Here is a 15,828-nt window from a genome sequence, read left to right on the forward strand (position 1 = left end):
TCTATGAGTTAATGTGATATTTTTAAAAACTGATTACATATGGAATATAAGAGAAAAAAAATTTATCTTGAAAATTAGTAAATAAAGAGGGGAAATCAGGCATTTATCCTACCATTGCTATATGAACTAAATCATTAAGTAAACAAGTAATGTGTAAGAGAATATTCCAACTAGTAGTTGTAAAAGTAATTATAGAATATTGCATTTTACAACTCCCAAGGACTAACAGATCTAGGCATTGATCATAGATAACTCCTAACAACATAAAAGACAGACAAACTAGACATAATGTGCCTCCTGATGAAATAAGCACATGACCTCTAGCCTTGCCAGAAAGATTGAACCTGCATCTGATCAAATCTCTGAATCTGGATTCCAATTTTCAGGCAATACAAAATACAGAGGAACATGATGAACTCCACCATGAGTATGAAATCAGCAAAATCCAGACTACGGGAACCTCTATGGGGCAAACAACCTAGATTCTCAATAGATAAATCAAAATAAGTGTATGTTAAAGGTGAATTTTTAAATCTATCAGATTTTTTAAATGGGTAAGACAAACCAGAGCCCAGGGATCCACACTTGGGTGAAAAAAAAAAAAAAACATAAAGAAATGCACGAAAGTAAACGCAATAAAACTCAGGGTATTAGTTAAGTACTATTAGAGAGACAGTAGAGATTGTGAATATTGGGGCATGTGGAGGGCTTCTAGGGTGTCTGGAAAAGTTTTGTTTCTTGATCTGGGTAGTGGTTCCAAGGTATTTGCCTTATTATAATTCATTAAGTTATATATTTATTTTGTATGGTTTTCTGTATCTGTGTATAATGAAAATAAAAGGATAAAAGGGAATGAAGAAGAATTCTATGAAGAACATAAGTTTAGCCAGGAGCCATAGTTCACACCTGTAATCCCAGCACTTTGGGAGGTGGAGTTGGGAGGATGGCTTGATGGCTTGAGACCAGCAGTTTGAGACCAGCCTGGGCAACATGGCAAAACCCTGTCTCTACAAAAAAAAAAATAGCCAGGCATGGTGGTGCAGACCTGTAGTCCCAGTTATCCAGGAAACTGAGTCAGCAGGATTGCTTGAGCGCAGGAAGTTGAGGCTACAGTAAGTCTTCTTCGTGCCACTGCACTCCACCCTGGGTGACAGAGCAAGACCCTATCCCCAAAAACAAAAAGAAAAAAAGAATGTAAGTTTAACCTAGAGGGTTAAGAAAAAAAACCAACAAGTTGCAGAATTATATTTACTATGTAATTCAAGTTTTATACAAAGTAGAAGAGGGGACATATATACTATCTAGAAAGATAGTCATCTGAGTTTAATGGTTGTTACCTTGACAGAGATAGTTTGCTATCTCTTTGTAAAGCTAGGTATGTTGATTAAAAGGGGGAAAAAATGAATAAATTATATACATATATACATATATTACATATGTCTATATATATATACACCCATACATGTGCAGATGTATATAGACATACACACATATATATTTGCTTTATTTTTGGCTTTGAAATAATTGCAACCTTAAAAAAGAGTAACACATGTAATACAAAGACTCCTGTATATCCTTGACCCAGATTGAAATGTATGGATTGTTGAGATATTGGCTCACTTGCTCAGTCTTTCTCTCTCTCGCTCCATTTGATAGCTGCAGATACATTCCTTTACCTCTAAATGTATGTCCATGTATTTCTTTAAAAACAAGGATATATAGAGATATAATTTTCTAATATGGACACACATAGTTATTATGCTGGAAAATGTGCAGGGATTTCACATAACAAATTAGATGAAGAATGTGAAAATAGCATTTTTAAACTGTAAAGAATTATTATTAAACAATGCATGTCTCTTTCTATTGATATGCCTTAAGGTAATTGGTCACTTTTATCTGAAGTTTAAATAAATTAGTCATTACCAGAGCACAACTTCAGATAATACAAAATGAGGAGACAGCCAAAAATTGTAATAGTTTTCAGTAAGCGTTCAAAACCCAATTGTAGTTTAATTTGTTTAATTCTCAGTGCCTCATGAATTTGATATTAGGAAAATACAGATAAGATGTCCTGGAAGGTAACAGAAAATTGAGAATGCTCCCAAATCTCTGGCAAGTCAACTAAAAAGTGAGAAGTTACTGGAACATCTAGTCAGGAACGTTGTTTCTTAAGTGGGGCTCAAACCTAATATAAGTTATATACAGGAGGAATATAAATCAATAAAAACTTACTCTTCAAAAAAAGAGGGCCCCCATTTCAAAGATTTTTTTCCAATTACACCAAATATGTCTGTAGCAAATTTTTGAAATACATTAATAAACAATTTATGAATCATATCAGCTTTTTTGGTTGTTGTTCGTTTGTTGAGACAAGATCTCTCTCTGTTGCCCAGGCTGGAATGCAGTGGTACAATCAGGGCTTCCTGCAGCCTCGACCTCCCAGGCTGAAGTGATCCTCCTGCCACAGCCTCCCAAAGTAATAAGTGTGAGCCACCACACTCAGCCCATATGGGCTTTTTATAAAGAAGACTGAAACTGGTAAATAGTTTGAAAATCTTGATGGCGCTTTTCAAGATTTTGACATATCTGAGTTTAGTCTATTTTTGTGAAAAATGTGAGTATCTTGCCAGAAAATATAGGGCATGTTTCCATACCTTGCACTAAATTAAGCTTGACACTGAAATTATTTGACAAACTAGTTACTTCAAAAGGCACTGTAAAAATACTCGTTTCTAAAATGTTTGTGCTAAAAAGTTATACCAAAATACATGAACTCTGACAATGGACTGATAAAATTCTTCTTCAAGTTTGCGTTTATAAATAAGAACATCATGCACTGGAATAAGCCCCACATTTCCTTGCATTCTACAAACAATGCCCTTTTTCTTTAAAATGTAATCAAAGCTGATGGTGACAGCTCATGCCTGTAACCCCAGCACTTTGGGAGGCCCAGGCGGGTGGATCACTTGAGGTCAGGAGTTCAAGACCAGCCTGGCCAACATGGCAAAACCCTGTCTCTACTAAAAATACAAAAAAAAAAAAAATGTAATCTATTTTCGGAATTATAAACTGGATGCCATTCAATTACAGCCTGTAACAGAAAGGAAATAAAATGCATTTGAGCTTAACATAACCAGACGCTGCTTTTTCTTCTGGGGATTGAAGTTCGCAGATGCTTGGAGAGGTTGGTCCTCCACCAGGTGGAGGCGAGTGTCTCAACGCCTGTGTCTGCCCGCAGGTGAGCGAGATGGAAGTGAACGGGCAGTTCGAGTCTGTGTGCGAGTCCGTGTTCAGCGAGCTGGAGTCGCAGGCGGTGGAGGCGCTGGACCTGCCCATGCCCGGCTGCTTCCGCATGCGGAGCCACAGCTATGTGCGGGCCATCGAGAAAGGCTGCTCCCAGGACGACGAGTGCGTGTCCCTGAGGTCGTCCTCGCCGCCGCGCACCACCACCACCGTCAGGACCATCCAGAGCAGCACGGGTGAGTGTGCAGGCCCGCAGCCAGCCTGGCCTCTGTGCTGGCTGCGGCACGACTGTCCCCAAAAACTGTGCCCTTGCTGTCATCATGCATAGTTGCCAGGAACAAGATACCACCCATGTCCTACAAACCAAAGGTTTTCCTTCCCTATCTGCCTCTATCTCCGCCTCTGGCCACTCTCCCACACCTCCTTCCCAACCCCATCTCTGGCACCCGCAGGGGAAACTGCAACTACAACACCATGAGGGAGGGACAGCACAGCCCAGCGGGGAGGGACTTCCAAAGTCCCCACACAGGTCCTAGGAGCTGATCCCCGCCAGCTCCTACTCCCAATGATTAGGCTTGGCCTTTGAGGGCTGTGACCCTAAATGAACCAGACACCCTACTTATGACCCATCACAGAATTGAAATGACTGTTTTATTCCAAGATAGCCACAAAGTGACTATCCCAAAAGACCTGAAATATCACTGTGAGAAATAAGAAGGAAGAAATGGATGACCCGTTATATCGATCGCACATTTTATGAGTTTTATTTTAACAGAAAGCAGATTTATTTCACTATTTTAAAACTTCTATCTATCCCGTATAAATAGCACCTCCTTTTCCCTCTAAACTGTATTTAAGTGTGTGTGGTTAAACTGTATTTTTGTCAGTAGATTTTAGGCACAGAGACACAGAAAAGCTTAACGAGTTTCCGTGACACTGGAACCTGCATAATAATATAGCCGTGGGCTATGTATGACAATGTGTGCATACGTATTATATATATAACATTTGAGTTCCAAAAAGAAAATCCCACTGTTTAACTAGGCTTAACTTTATGATTGAACTCAGCATAACTTCAATATAGAACATTCTACAAGAAGATCATCAAACTTAGACTCAAGATAAATAATGATGAATAAATTAGAAAGAAAAGCCTGTGTCAGAATATTATATCATTCCATTTTAGTGCTAGGTGCATCAAATGTCAGTAATTATCATTCAGTCTAGAACTTTTGCAGGCTTAAGAGTTAAAAGGTCCTCAAATCCAAGTTAAAATCCTAGATATATGGAATTGAGGTGATAGTTTTATTTAGAATAAATATACGGGTTAAACAAGAGGAGTTCATTCTTGACCACCGCAGACTGAGATCTCAGTGTTAAGAGAAGAGATGCTTCCAGACCTTGCATTGGCCAGGCAGCTCAGCAGGGAGCCCAACAGCTCAGACCCTGGCTGCCTACCTCCAGACCAGAGATGGTGGATGTCTGTATGTTCTTGATCACTAGGAAATTCTCCAAGAACAGCCACAGATTAATAAATTAAATGAGAGTTATTTATGAAGAGAAAAAAAATAATTTCTTTTGAAAAATCAACCATGAGCATGTTTGTGTGTGTTTGCATTCATGCAGTGTGATTTGGAAGGTCTGCCCTGTCCCTGTAGTGTATCATTATGTCTTTTGGTGTGTCCCATTTTCACCACCCCAACCCAACACACAACCCGTTCCCAGTGTCTGGTCCATTCTTCTGTATGATGAACTCATTGCCTGCTAGTTGAAATCGTTCCTTAAATATGTAAAATGCAGATTCTGGCCCAGAAGTCACAAGGGGTGCTCTCAGGAGAACAGTCAGGAAGGAAAGGGCTGCTGGCTCACTCCTTTACCCTCAGGAAACAGTGTTGTGGATAAAGTAGCAAAAGACTTGGAATGGTTTTTCTCTGCTCACCTGTCGGATTTGCGTGTTTTTGTCATTTTACTTATACTTCCTGCATCAGCGCCTGTCCCATGCTCTTCACTCCAAACACACAGGGGTCTGCCCTCCTAAGACACTTCTCAGATACTCTGGAGGCTCCCAGAGCTCAAGCAATAGAGTTGCCAAATAAAATCCAGGTCGTCCAGTTAAATTTCAATTTCAGGTAAAGAGTGAATAATTCTGCTGGATAGGTATATCACAAATATTGCATGAGAAGTACTTATATACAGAACTATTTGTCATGTTTGTAGTAAAGAGTGAATAATTCTGCTGGATAGGTATATCCCAAATATTGCATGAGAAGTACTTATATACAGAACTATTTGTCATGTTTGTAGTAAAGAGTGAATAATTCTGCTGGATAGGTATATCCCAAATATTGCATGAGAAATACTTATATACAGAACTATTTGTCATGTTTGTAGTATTTTCTGAAATCCAACAAGCCTATCAGGGCAGGAGATGAATGAGCCCTGGGAGGGTGTCTCCTGTTGTTCCATTTTGAATCTGAGTTGAATCTAAAGGGCTTTAGCCAGAAATGCTATGTGGGAAAACACCCAAAACGGGGAGAAGTGAATCCAGCTGCAGAGACGGGATCGCGTTCGCTTCTTCCTGGGCTCTATGAATCGCATCCTAAGTACGGAGCCACCTCCACCTGCAGCTCTCCTGGGGAAGGCTCCAGGCTTGGCTGCCCCTGCAAGGATTTAAGGGCAGAAAGGTGTGACTTGCCTCTGGGGTTCGTGATGGATAAAATGCCGAGTGTTTGCACAGGGCAGCTGTACTTCACCCAGAATCATTAAACTAAACATAATGTGTCATCTTCACAGGCATGGAAGAATAAACAGTTTTAAGTACTAAACCATTACAGTAGATTAACTAAGTAAGCACATAGGATATTTTTCCAATATTACCTTTCACAGTTTCTCTATGACATGAATTTGTTCTTTAAAAATTCATTATTTTATGATATGATAAGGGTCTATGCCCTTTATTCTGCCCTTCCTACTACTCCTGTATGCTATTTCTCTCTCTCTCACACGCGCACACACACACACACACACGCACATACACACACGCATTTCCTTCTCGTTTTCTCACATGATCTCAGTACTGTCATATTAATTTTCTTCCTCGTTTCCTTTTTACATTGAATCAAATATAATTTCCTGTAGAAAAATGCAGAAAATTGATTTTCTTACAAGACCTACTAATTTTTGAAAGAAAACACTCATCTATGAAAATTGGGAAATGACTTTGCTCTAATTTGATTGATTTCCCCAGATGCACGGGTCAGATGCACATCTCGGTTTAGCAGGACTTGATGTAGATGTAGATGTGTCCTTTTGCCTCTCTTCTCTGCTCATTATTTTCAGATACTCACAGCAGATTTTGTTTTTACTAAACTTACTCTTTGTCCAGAAAAAATTCCTCATTTTGTCCACTGCACTTATTAGGCAGAACTTCTCTCCACAACAGTCCACATTCTGAATCTTTGACATTTGGTCAGCCCATTTTAATTGCTCACATTTTCAGCAAAATATGCTATTAAATCTTTCTCTCCCAGCCTTGTTCTTTATTCGTATTCGTAAAATGAAATCACTGACAAGAATCTGATGCCATAGGAGAGAATTATGAAGATGGGCTCAGCTCTAGGTGGCCGCAGGGATCCTCTAGCTATTAGTAGGTGAGCAAGGATGAATGGAGATAGCTCAGCAAATCAGGACAAATCAGGGATGAAGTTACAGCAACTTAAAGTTATGCTTCCTTGGGCTTATTGACTTCTTGGCTTGTCTAACTACGGTAGAATCTCAGGTTCTTTTAGCCTATAATCTACTTCAAGCACCCAGATTTCTCTCCATCCAATAAACTCAACAAGTTTTCATATAAACCACAGTGCCTGGGACTACTAGATTAATATTAGAGGAGGAAGTATTAGAGCAGTTAATATTACAGTAAGAATATTAGGGTAGGAAAGTAGAATGAAAACATGATTCAGTTAATATCATGACTGAAAAACAAGAACCCTTGCCTCAGTCATCTAAAATATTTTAGGTAACAGTAGAACTTGATGCTGGAAATACACCCAGACCTCCACTTCAGAGGACTGGATTAGGCCTGCCTCTGAAGCAATACACCAATGCAATTGTATGGGTTCAAGGGGAAGTTTTTGTTTTACTTCCTGTGCTGAATATTTCCTAGGACCTATCAAAAGGTATTATCACACTGTAGCTAGGCAGACTTGTATCTGGTGATATCAGTAGTCTGAATAGGCAGAAACATTGTCTAATAATCATACACGGTGATCTAATTATTGTCTAATAATCACACATCCGGCCAAATACAAGCACACACTCGTAAATGTACCGGAAAAAAAAACTTCAAAAAGGACACAAAGTAAATCATTTGCAGTGGTTTCCCAGAAAGTAGTAGGTGGGGAGAGGCAGATGGTAAAGAGATAGGGAGATATTAAAAATAAGTATTTATGACTTTTTATGATTTTAATGCCAAATATAACATTTGAATAGAAATAATGCTCCTTGATAGAAGTAGGCAAACTATCATGATGTATATTCTCTGGGGGGGTTTTCTGTTTGTTTGCTTTCGGTATTTTGAGACAGAGGCTCCCTGTGTCACCCAGGCTGGAGTACAGTGTTACAATTATAACTTACTGCAGCCTCCACCTCCTGGACTGCAATCCTCCATCTCAGCCTCTGGAACACAGGTAGCAGGGAATACAGATGCGCACCGCCATGCCTGGCTAAATTTCTTTTTTTCATTTTTTGAGATGGGGTCTTGCTCTGTCACCCAGGCTGGAGTGCAGTGGTGCAATCACGGCTCACTGCAACCTCCGCCTCAAGTGATCCTCCCACCTCAGCCTCCTGAGTAGCTGGGATTACAGGCGCATGCCACCACACCTGGATAATTTTTTGTATTTTTGGTAGAGATGGAGTTTCACCATGTTGGCCAGGCTGGTCTCAAACTTCTGGGCTCAAGTGATCCGCCCACCTTGGCCTCCCAAAGAGCTGCGATTACAGGCGTGAGCCACCACATCTAACAGATTCTCTGGTCTTTTAAGAAATTTCTTCACTTTGAAATTCCAAAGAAGCTTTATGTAGCAATAATACCATTTTTATAAAGAGTAAATAGGTTCATTTGCCACACTGTTACTCTTAAAGTTTGGCCTCTGTGCTATAATGTTTTCTTTTTTCTTTTTTAGTTTTTTAATTTTGTGACAGGGTCTTGCCTTGTTGCCCAGGCTGCAGTGCAGAAGTGTGATTATGGCTCGCTGCAGCATTAACCTCCCAGGCCCCAGTGATCCTCTCACTTCAACCTCCAGAGTAGCTGGGACCACAGGCACATGCCAGCATGCTCGGCTAACTAAAAAAAAAAAAAAAAAAAAAAATTTGTATAGACGAAGACTTACTATGTTGCTCAGGGTGGTCTCAAACTCCGGAGCTCAGGTGATCCTCCCACCTCAACATCCCAAAGTGCTGGGATTACAGGTGTGAGCCACTGTGCCCCACCAATACTCTAATTCTCTTATTAGAGAAATTTCTTAAACAATGATGGAGTTGAACTGTTCTCCTCTCCTTCACATAGTTCAGGAAGGGGAGTAAGGACCCAGGGTACAGTGTCCCCCATTCGAAAGCAGTGCTTACCCTCTTGGATGTAGCTTGGGACCACAGTTACAGAAATATTTACAGTTTGATGTTTGTAACAGGAGAAATCATATTTTCCTCTAAGTTGAGACACGTTCTTCCATCTTCCTACCTTACATCCTCCCCCATTCCTGGCAGCTCTGAGACGCTTGCTCAAGCCTTGCTTAATATAGCAAAAACAACTAACGTTTTCATCAGCTGAGGTCAGAACTAACATTCAGAAGGTTCTCCTGAGGGTTTGGGTCTTCATTCCGAATCAGTCATCTTACCCAGGAGACCACACCTCACCCACCTTCATACACTCCACACTCCAATCCCACACACACTGCTCCCCACTCCCCCTAACACAAACCCTGAACCCTAGGCAGAATGACATTAAGATAATAATTTGTATTTGCAGTACGCACAGCAGGCATTCAAAAATGGAAGAAGAAAGGAAAAGCTGCAGAAAAATCTTTAAGTACTCCACAAACTGCACAAGCCACAGATGATTGAATAATCAAGGTAACTTTCCTAGGGAAATAGCATTGCTATTAAAACAAGTTGAGTCATCAAATATTAGCAGTAAAAAAACTTCTACATCATCCAGGCTAGTGGTCTGCAAACTATAGCCTGTGGACCAAGTCCAACGTGCTGCCTGTTTCTGTAAATTAAGTGTCATCAGACATAACTCACACCCATTTGTTTACCTGCTATCTGTAAACAGAAGTTTCAGCAGAGTTGAATAGTTCCCTCTTTTAAAAGCTGAGTTGAATTGTTCATGCAGAGTAGTCTCTGCAGGAATGTTTTGGACCACAAAGCCAAATACATTTATTATGTGACCCTTTACAGAGAAAGTCTGCTCCGCCTATCTAATTCATTGAACCCATTCGAAGGTAAGGAGACTCAGGCCCATAGTGGTGAACCTCCAGCAGGAGGCAAAGTCAGAATAAGAAGCTCAAGTCTCTCAGTAAAAACCCCTTCCTCTGGTGCCCAGCTCTACAGATTATTTATTGCTTGAGTATGAAGTTAATCTGAACTTCAGTTTCTTCATGTATAAAATGAGATTACGATGCTGATCCTCTTCCCAGCATTAATGACCATTTTTGGAGAATTCTTCGAGTTCAGAAAAAGCTCACTTCTTTCTGCCAAGCACCAAGTTAATTAATAGATCCTTGTTATGAAGCAGGGAGGCAAAGGTTCAGAAGTTGAAGGGACAGATATCAATCAGAAGCTTTCTGAACAAAGCACCTTTCTTTTCTATTCAAGATAAAATCAAATAATAAATATTCAGATATTGCCTGGACTGCTTCCTTGTCTCTCTGCTAATGAGTTTTCCTTCTTTGAATCTCTCCAAGTGGAACTGGAGACATCGCGTACTTCCACCCTTGCAGGCTCAGATGAAATAAAAAAGAGCAAGATTTATGACACAACCCACTCCTCTTGAGAGGTAGCTTATCCTTGTCCGCTGTTACATTGAAGGAAACTGACAGTGATGATTTTCAGGAGACTTTTGGTTATAACTTTTCCTTTCTTCTTTGGGGCACGCGAGGTGGGATTCCTCTATAATATTAGGAAGTCATAAAAATGCAAAAGTCCTATCAGACACAGAGCGAGATTTAAAATCTGAAGAATACCATCTGCTTCCACCTCCTGCAGTTGTTTGGAAGCGCATAAATCACCTCTTGGGAACGGAGTGCCAACCTTGAGGGGCTATGCCTCACAGACAGCCAACAAGCAAGTCCACCGTTGCCCACATTCGGGGTTATTGAATGGCAAACAGTGAAGGGGCTTCCAGGGTTTTATGGCACACTGGCCTTAAAGGCTGTTGTGAGGTTCACATGAGATCATTCATAAGGAAGCATTATGCAAATTACAAATTAGAATGCCTCTACTTTGGCTTTGATTTGAAATCTCTCAATCTGGCTTAGTTTAATAATAATGATAATAGCTAACCTTTAAGCACGTATTATTTGACGAGCATACAAACAGCTGCATAGATTATCTAACGTAACCATAATGCATACTCTATGAGTTCTACATGGTATTATTTAAATCAAACAGAGAAAAAAACAAATAAGACTTAGAGGGTTTATACAATTTGACCAGGCCCCACAGCTAGTAAGTGAAATTCTCTCTGTAATCACCAATAAATGCCTTGGCAACTATGGTATAATCTGAAATAATTTAATACAAATCCATTTCTGGAATAAAAGGCCTAGGAGCTGTTTTCTTTCATTCTTTCCTCTCACAAATATGCATCTAGCTTCCTGCCATATTTGAAACCTGTATTTTCTATAATAATTTCTGAAAAATTCTCCTTTTTAAAGAAACATTTGTTCACATATTATTGACGTGGCCTCTCATGTTGGTTTGTCTGTGAAATATCTGTTTAAAGAAAAAGATGTAAAAAAATAGACTGAAATTAAAGTAAATTTTTTTTAAAGCCTATAAAAGGAAAATACTCTCTGAGTTTAAAATTTCCTGTTACACTCAGTCGTTTTGACATTATGTGTACTTGGAAGATCAAATATCCAATCCCTTGATCTAGTAGTCATGGTGGTGTCAGACAGCACTAAATGGAAAAAATAATTTTTGCCAACTCATGCGTAAATTAAGCAGGTGGCAAATTCTGTTTTGAGGCTGATGAAGTGGTCAGGTATCTGTGCCCTTGGGTTAAGTGAAAAAATACTAAACTAATGTAATTCTGATCTGACTGGTCTCTTGATTGAACTGTAGAGCAAAGACGTGAACAAGAGCAACTCAGTTACAAAGGTCAATCAGAAAACATAAACTAGAAAAACAGGCTCTCTCAATGTGAATCTTTATCATTCACTTTTTCCTTTATGATACCTCCACAGGCACCTTTTTTTTTTTTTTTTTTTTTTTTCTAGAGGCAGGGTCTCACTCTGCCGCCCAGGCTGGAGGACAGTGGTGCAATCCCAGCTTACTGCAGCCTCGACATCCTGTGCTCAAGCAATCCAGTAATCCTCTCAACTCAGCCCCCAGGGTAGCTGGGATTACACCAGGCCCAGCTAATATATATATATATATATATATATTTTTTTTTTTTTTTTTTTTTTTTTTTTTGAGACAAGGTCTTAGTCTGTTGCCCAGGCTGGTCTCAAACTCCTGGGCTCAACCAGTCCTCCTGCCTCAGCCTCCCAAAGTGCTAGGATTACAGCTATAAGCCACTGTGCCTGGCCCATAGGCACTTTTATGATGGAAGAAACTGCCATTTAAAAAAGACTTCATAATCCACAGTTGTCTGATCCAGTTTGTATTAAACATTAACAAATATGGCAAAGTAATAGCAGTTGGAAACTGTCCATGTAATTAATACTGGCAGTTGGACAATGCTGCAAAGCCACTTTAAGAGCAACATTATTCAGCTCCAGGTGGTAAATCCAAGACCTGAAGTTTTGTATTTCTGTCTATACCTACTGCCACTGACTTTCTGTCAAGTTTTCAGGGCAAACCTTTCCTGCTGCCAAGTGTCCTTGATTAAGAACAGAGAAGACCAAAATGAATAGTACCATGATTTTACTATGTTGGCATTTGAAACAGTCTCACATTTATTTTAATGACAAATCAATGATCGTGTAACTATGACGATCATTTTGAAAGCTTTCTTTGCCATCTGCTGGTGTCCTACTGACATGCAATTTCCACCAACATACAAGAGAATTTTTCTTTTGTTTTACTTACTTTTTACTTACTTTTTTCTTCCAATTATCAATATTACTGAGAATACTAATTTTAATTCTATAACTTCTAATTAAACTTATGGAAGAAAATAACTAAGTTATCTCTAAAAATATGACAGACTGTCAAAGTTTAATTAGCTTTTATCCCTAGAATATTTTGTGATTTCAAAGGGGTACATAATATTATTAAACTTAACAGTGATTAACCAGTTTCATGTTGTAGAGATGTAAATCGGACAAGAAGTATCAGATCTAATCAAGACAGAAGTTCATCCTGAATTTCTGGACAGGACTGCCATCCTGTCTCTCTTCAAATCCAACCTTCAATTTCTTTTTCACCTAACATTCCATTACATATTTGCCCCACAATGAAATTTAAAATTTGTGAAAATTAGTGGGTCCACCTCATCCACTACATTGCTTTTGAAACCCTTTCTCTTTTCTAAAATGTTGATTATGGCCAGAGAATCACAATGATACTTTGATGTTTGCTTTTATCATTTTCGAGAAACTTCTTTCAATCATCTTTTATTTTTATCTTGTTAATTAGAAATAATTATAGATTTATAGGAGATTACAAAGATAGTACATAGAGGTCCCTGTACTCCTCACCCAGTTTCCCCAACAGTTACATCTCAACAATATCAAAATCAAGACATTGACATTGTTGCGATGTGTATGAATAGTTTTTTTGGTTTTTTTGTTTTTGTTTTTGTTTTGAGACAGAGTCTAGCTCTGTCACCCAGGCTGGAGTGCAGTGGCCCGATCTGGGCTCACTGCAAGCTCCGCCTCCCGGGTTCATATCATTCTTCTGCCTCAGCCTCCCGAGTAGCTGGGACTACAGGCACCTGCCACCACACCCGGCTGACTTTGTATTTTTAGTAGAGACGGGGTTTCACCATATTAGCCAGGATGGTCTCAATCTCCTGACCTCGCGATCCGCCCGCCCCGGCCTCCCAAAGTGCTGGGATTACAGGTGTGAGCCACTGCGCCCGGCCGAATAGTCCATAATTTTATCATGTGTAGATTTCTATATCCACCACTATAATCAAGATGTAGAACCATTCCGTCACCACAACGATCTCCTAGTATCCACATTTTGCCAGTTGGGTGAAGTATAGAAACCTTACCTCCCTTCAAAGTCTCTTTGCCCTCTCCCACTTAAAATTGTGTTCAATATTTCCTACACATACATGAAGAGTCACGTCGCACAATGTTATACTTTTTGCTTCAAATGTCAAATATAATTTAGAAACTTTTAGAGAAGGAAACTCTATTGTATTTGCCCATATTTTTTTCCCAAATTGTCAAATTTGAGAAATTTTCAGCCATTATTTCTTTTTTTATTTTTTTATTTTTATTTTTTATTTATTTATAAATTTATTTTTATTTATTTATCTATTTATTTATTTATTTTTTTTTTTTTTTTTTTTTTTTTTTGAGACAAAGTCTTGCTCTTGTCCCCCAGGCTGGAGTGCAGTGGCGCGATCTCGGCTCACTGCAAGCTCCGCCTCCCGTGTTCAAGTGATTCTCCTGCCTCAGCCTTCCCAGTAGCTAGGATTACAGGCGCCTGCCACCATGCCTGGCTAATTTTTGTATTTTTAGTAGAGACGGGGTTTCACCATGTTGGCCAGGCTGGTCTCGATCTCCTGACCTCAGGTGATCCACCCGCCTCGACCCCCCAAAGTGCTGGGATTACAGGCGTGAGCCACCACACCCGGCCATCTTCAGTGATTATTTCTATGGCTACTTTTTCATCCCCCTTCTTCTGAGATTCCAGTGACAAAAATGGCCACAATTCTCTCAATGGGGGTTTTGAGCAGGGTGGTTTCCTTAGAGGCGGATAGGTGGGTAGGCACTGTTTCATCTCCATCATATAACATTATCTGCTTGTTGAATACAAAAAATATTTCTTCCACGCATTCTAGAAATGCCCCCATCAAATATGACCCAACTTTCACATGACAGCCGCAAATGGGAGACCAAAGTTACACTGAGCCACTGTACCCAGCGCACAGTGCCTCTTGTTGGTATAAGACCATGCCTGGATGATTTTTTTTATTTTTAGTAGAAACAGGGTTTCACCATCTTGGCCAGGCTGATCTCGAACTCCTGACCTCCTGATCCACCCACCTCGGCCTCCCAAAGTCCTGGGATTACAGGCGTAAGCCACTGCGCCGCCCCTTTTCTGGTTTTATTGATAATGCATTTACCGTATCCCTTTAAATGAAAAGAATGTTGACATAAATCCAGGTTAAACTGACACAAATTAAAGCAACTTTCTTTTTATTTAAAAATTGGTAACCTGAAACATGAAGAGCTGTTCTCATTCTCAGAAAAAGAGAATGAGAAACTCACAATCCAAAAGCCCGTATCACTTTCTAAATTAGTTAAATAAACAGGATGCAAGTACTTGACCTTGGCACGTAGCAGTCTTGAAGTTCTACCACTCTAATGTAAGATCTCAGCTACTACCTTGGGACCCTACAAGGAGTTAAAGACTTTAAACACCAGTCACTTTGTAGCTTTGCAGTGGTTCAGCAATTAACCATCTAAACACAGAATCTATAGTTCTTGTACATAGAATTTGCCCCATGAATATCTGCTAATTGAGAGGTGAGAACATAAGATTTCCTCTGGAAATGCGCTGCTCCAGTGAACACTGTAGCTTTCTGGGATGACTGATGTCTCCACAGAAGCAGAAAATCTTTACTGGTTTTTCAGTCACCTGAAAATAAACCACCTCCTTACAGAGAGAGTGGGGTGGTCACATGTTACCCCAAACCATGTTGAGGAACAAAGTTTCAATAATTTCTTACTTGGAAAAAAAGAACTTCTAGAAAGGGGTGAGAGCAAGCATCTGAGAGACTGGTACGTGCTAACTTCTGCAGAGAAAGCCTTTCTTCCTTTCCTTTTCTTTCTCCGGCTGTTCATCCACTTCGTGTTCTTTCTCTACACTGTCTTCTCCAAAGCCCCATGGAGGTGAAATTCCGACCCACCCTTCTTTCTTTTTCCCTCTCTTATCTGTAAATAACTAAGTGGTGCTAATAGAACCTCGGTACTAACCTGGTCTCAAATCTCTGTCTATAAACATCTAACTAAAGAGACTTCATGGACTGCTGATCACATTTCTAGAGTGAATATAAAACTATGAGAAAATCTATAGAGAATTTGCATCAACGTATATTCTATTTTTTCTAGTTTTCTTTTGAAATGCATCATATTCCAAAAGGCTTACAAAATAGTATAAAGCTGCTAGAATGGAGGTCTC

General features: G+C 39.6%; 1 protein-coding gene across 8 annotated transcripts in view; it reads left to right on the forward strand.

The window, feature by feature from the left end:
* DLGAP1 (DLG associated protein 1) overlaps positions 1-15,828 on the forward strand; it is a 960,906-nt gene that overhangs the window by 729,182 nt on the left and 215,896 nt on the right. For all 8 annotated transcript variants that reach the window (XM_025365244.1, XM_025365243.1, XM_025365245.1 and 5 more), the window contains one exon: positions 3,242-3,482. In XM_025365244.1, the coding sequence (XP_025221029.1) occupies positions 3,242-3,482 (241 nt within the window). The remainder of the gene's footprint in view (positions 1-3,241; positions 3,483-15,828) is intronic.

This window comes from Theropithecus gelada, chromosome 18, assembly GCF_003255815.1.
Source record: "Theropithecus gelada isolate Dixy chromosome 18, Tgel_1.0, whole genome shotgun sequence".
NCBI classification, from domain to species: domain Eukaryota; kingdom Metazoa; phylum Chordata; class Mammalia; order Primates; family Cercopithecidae; genus Theropithecus; species Theropithecus gelada.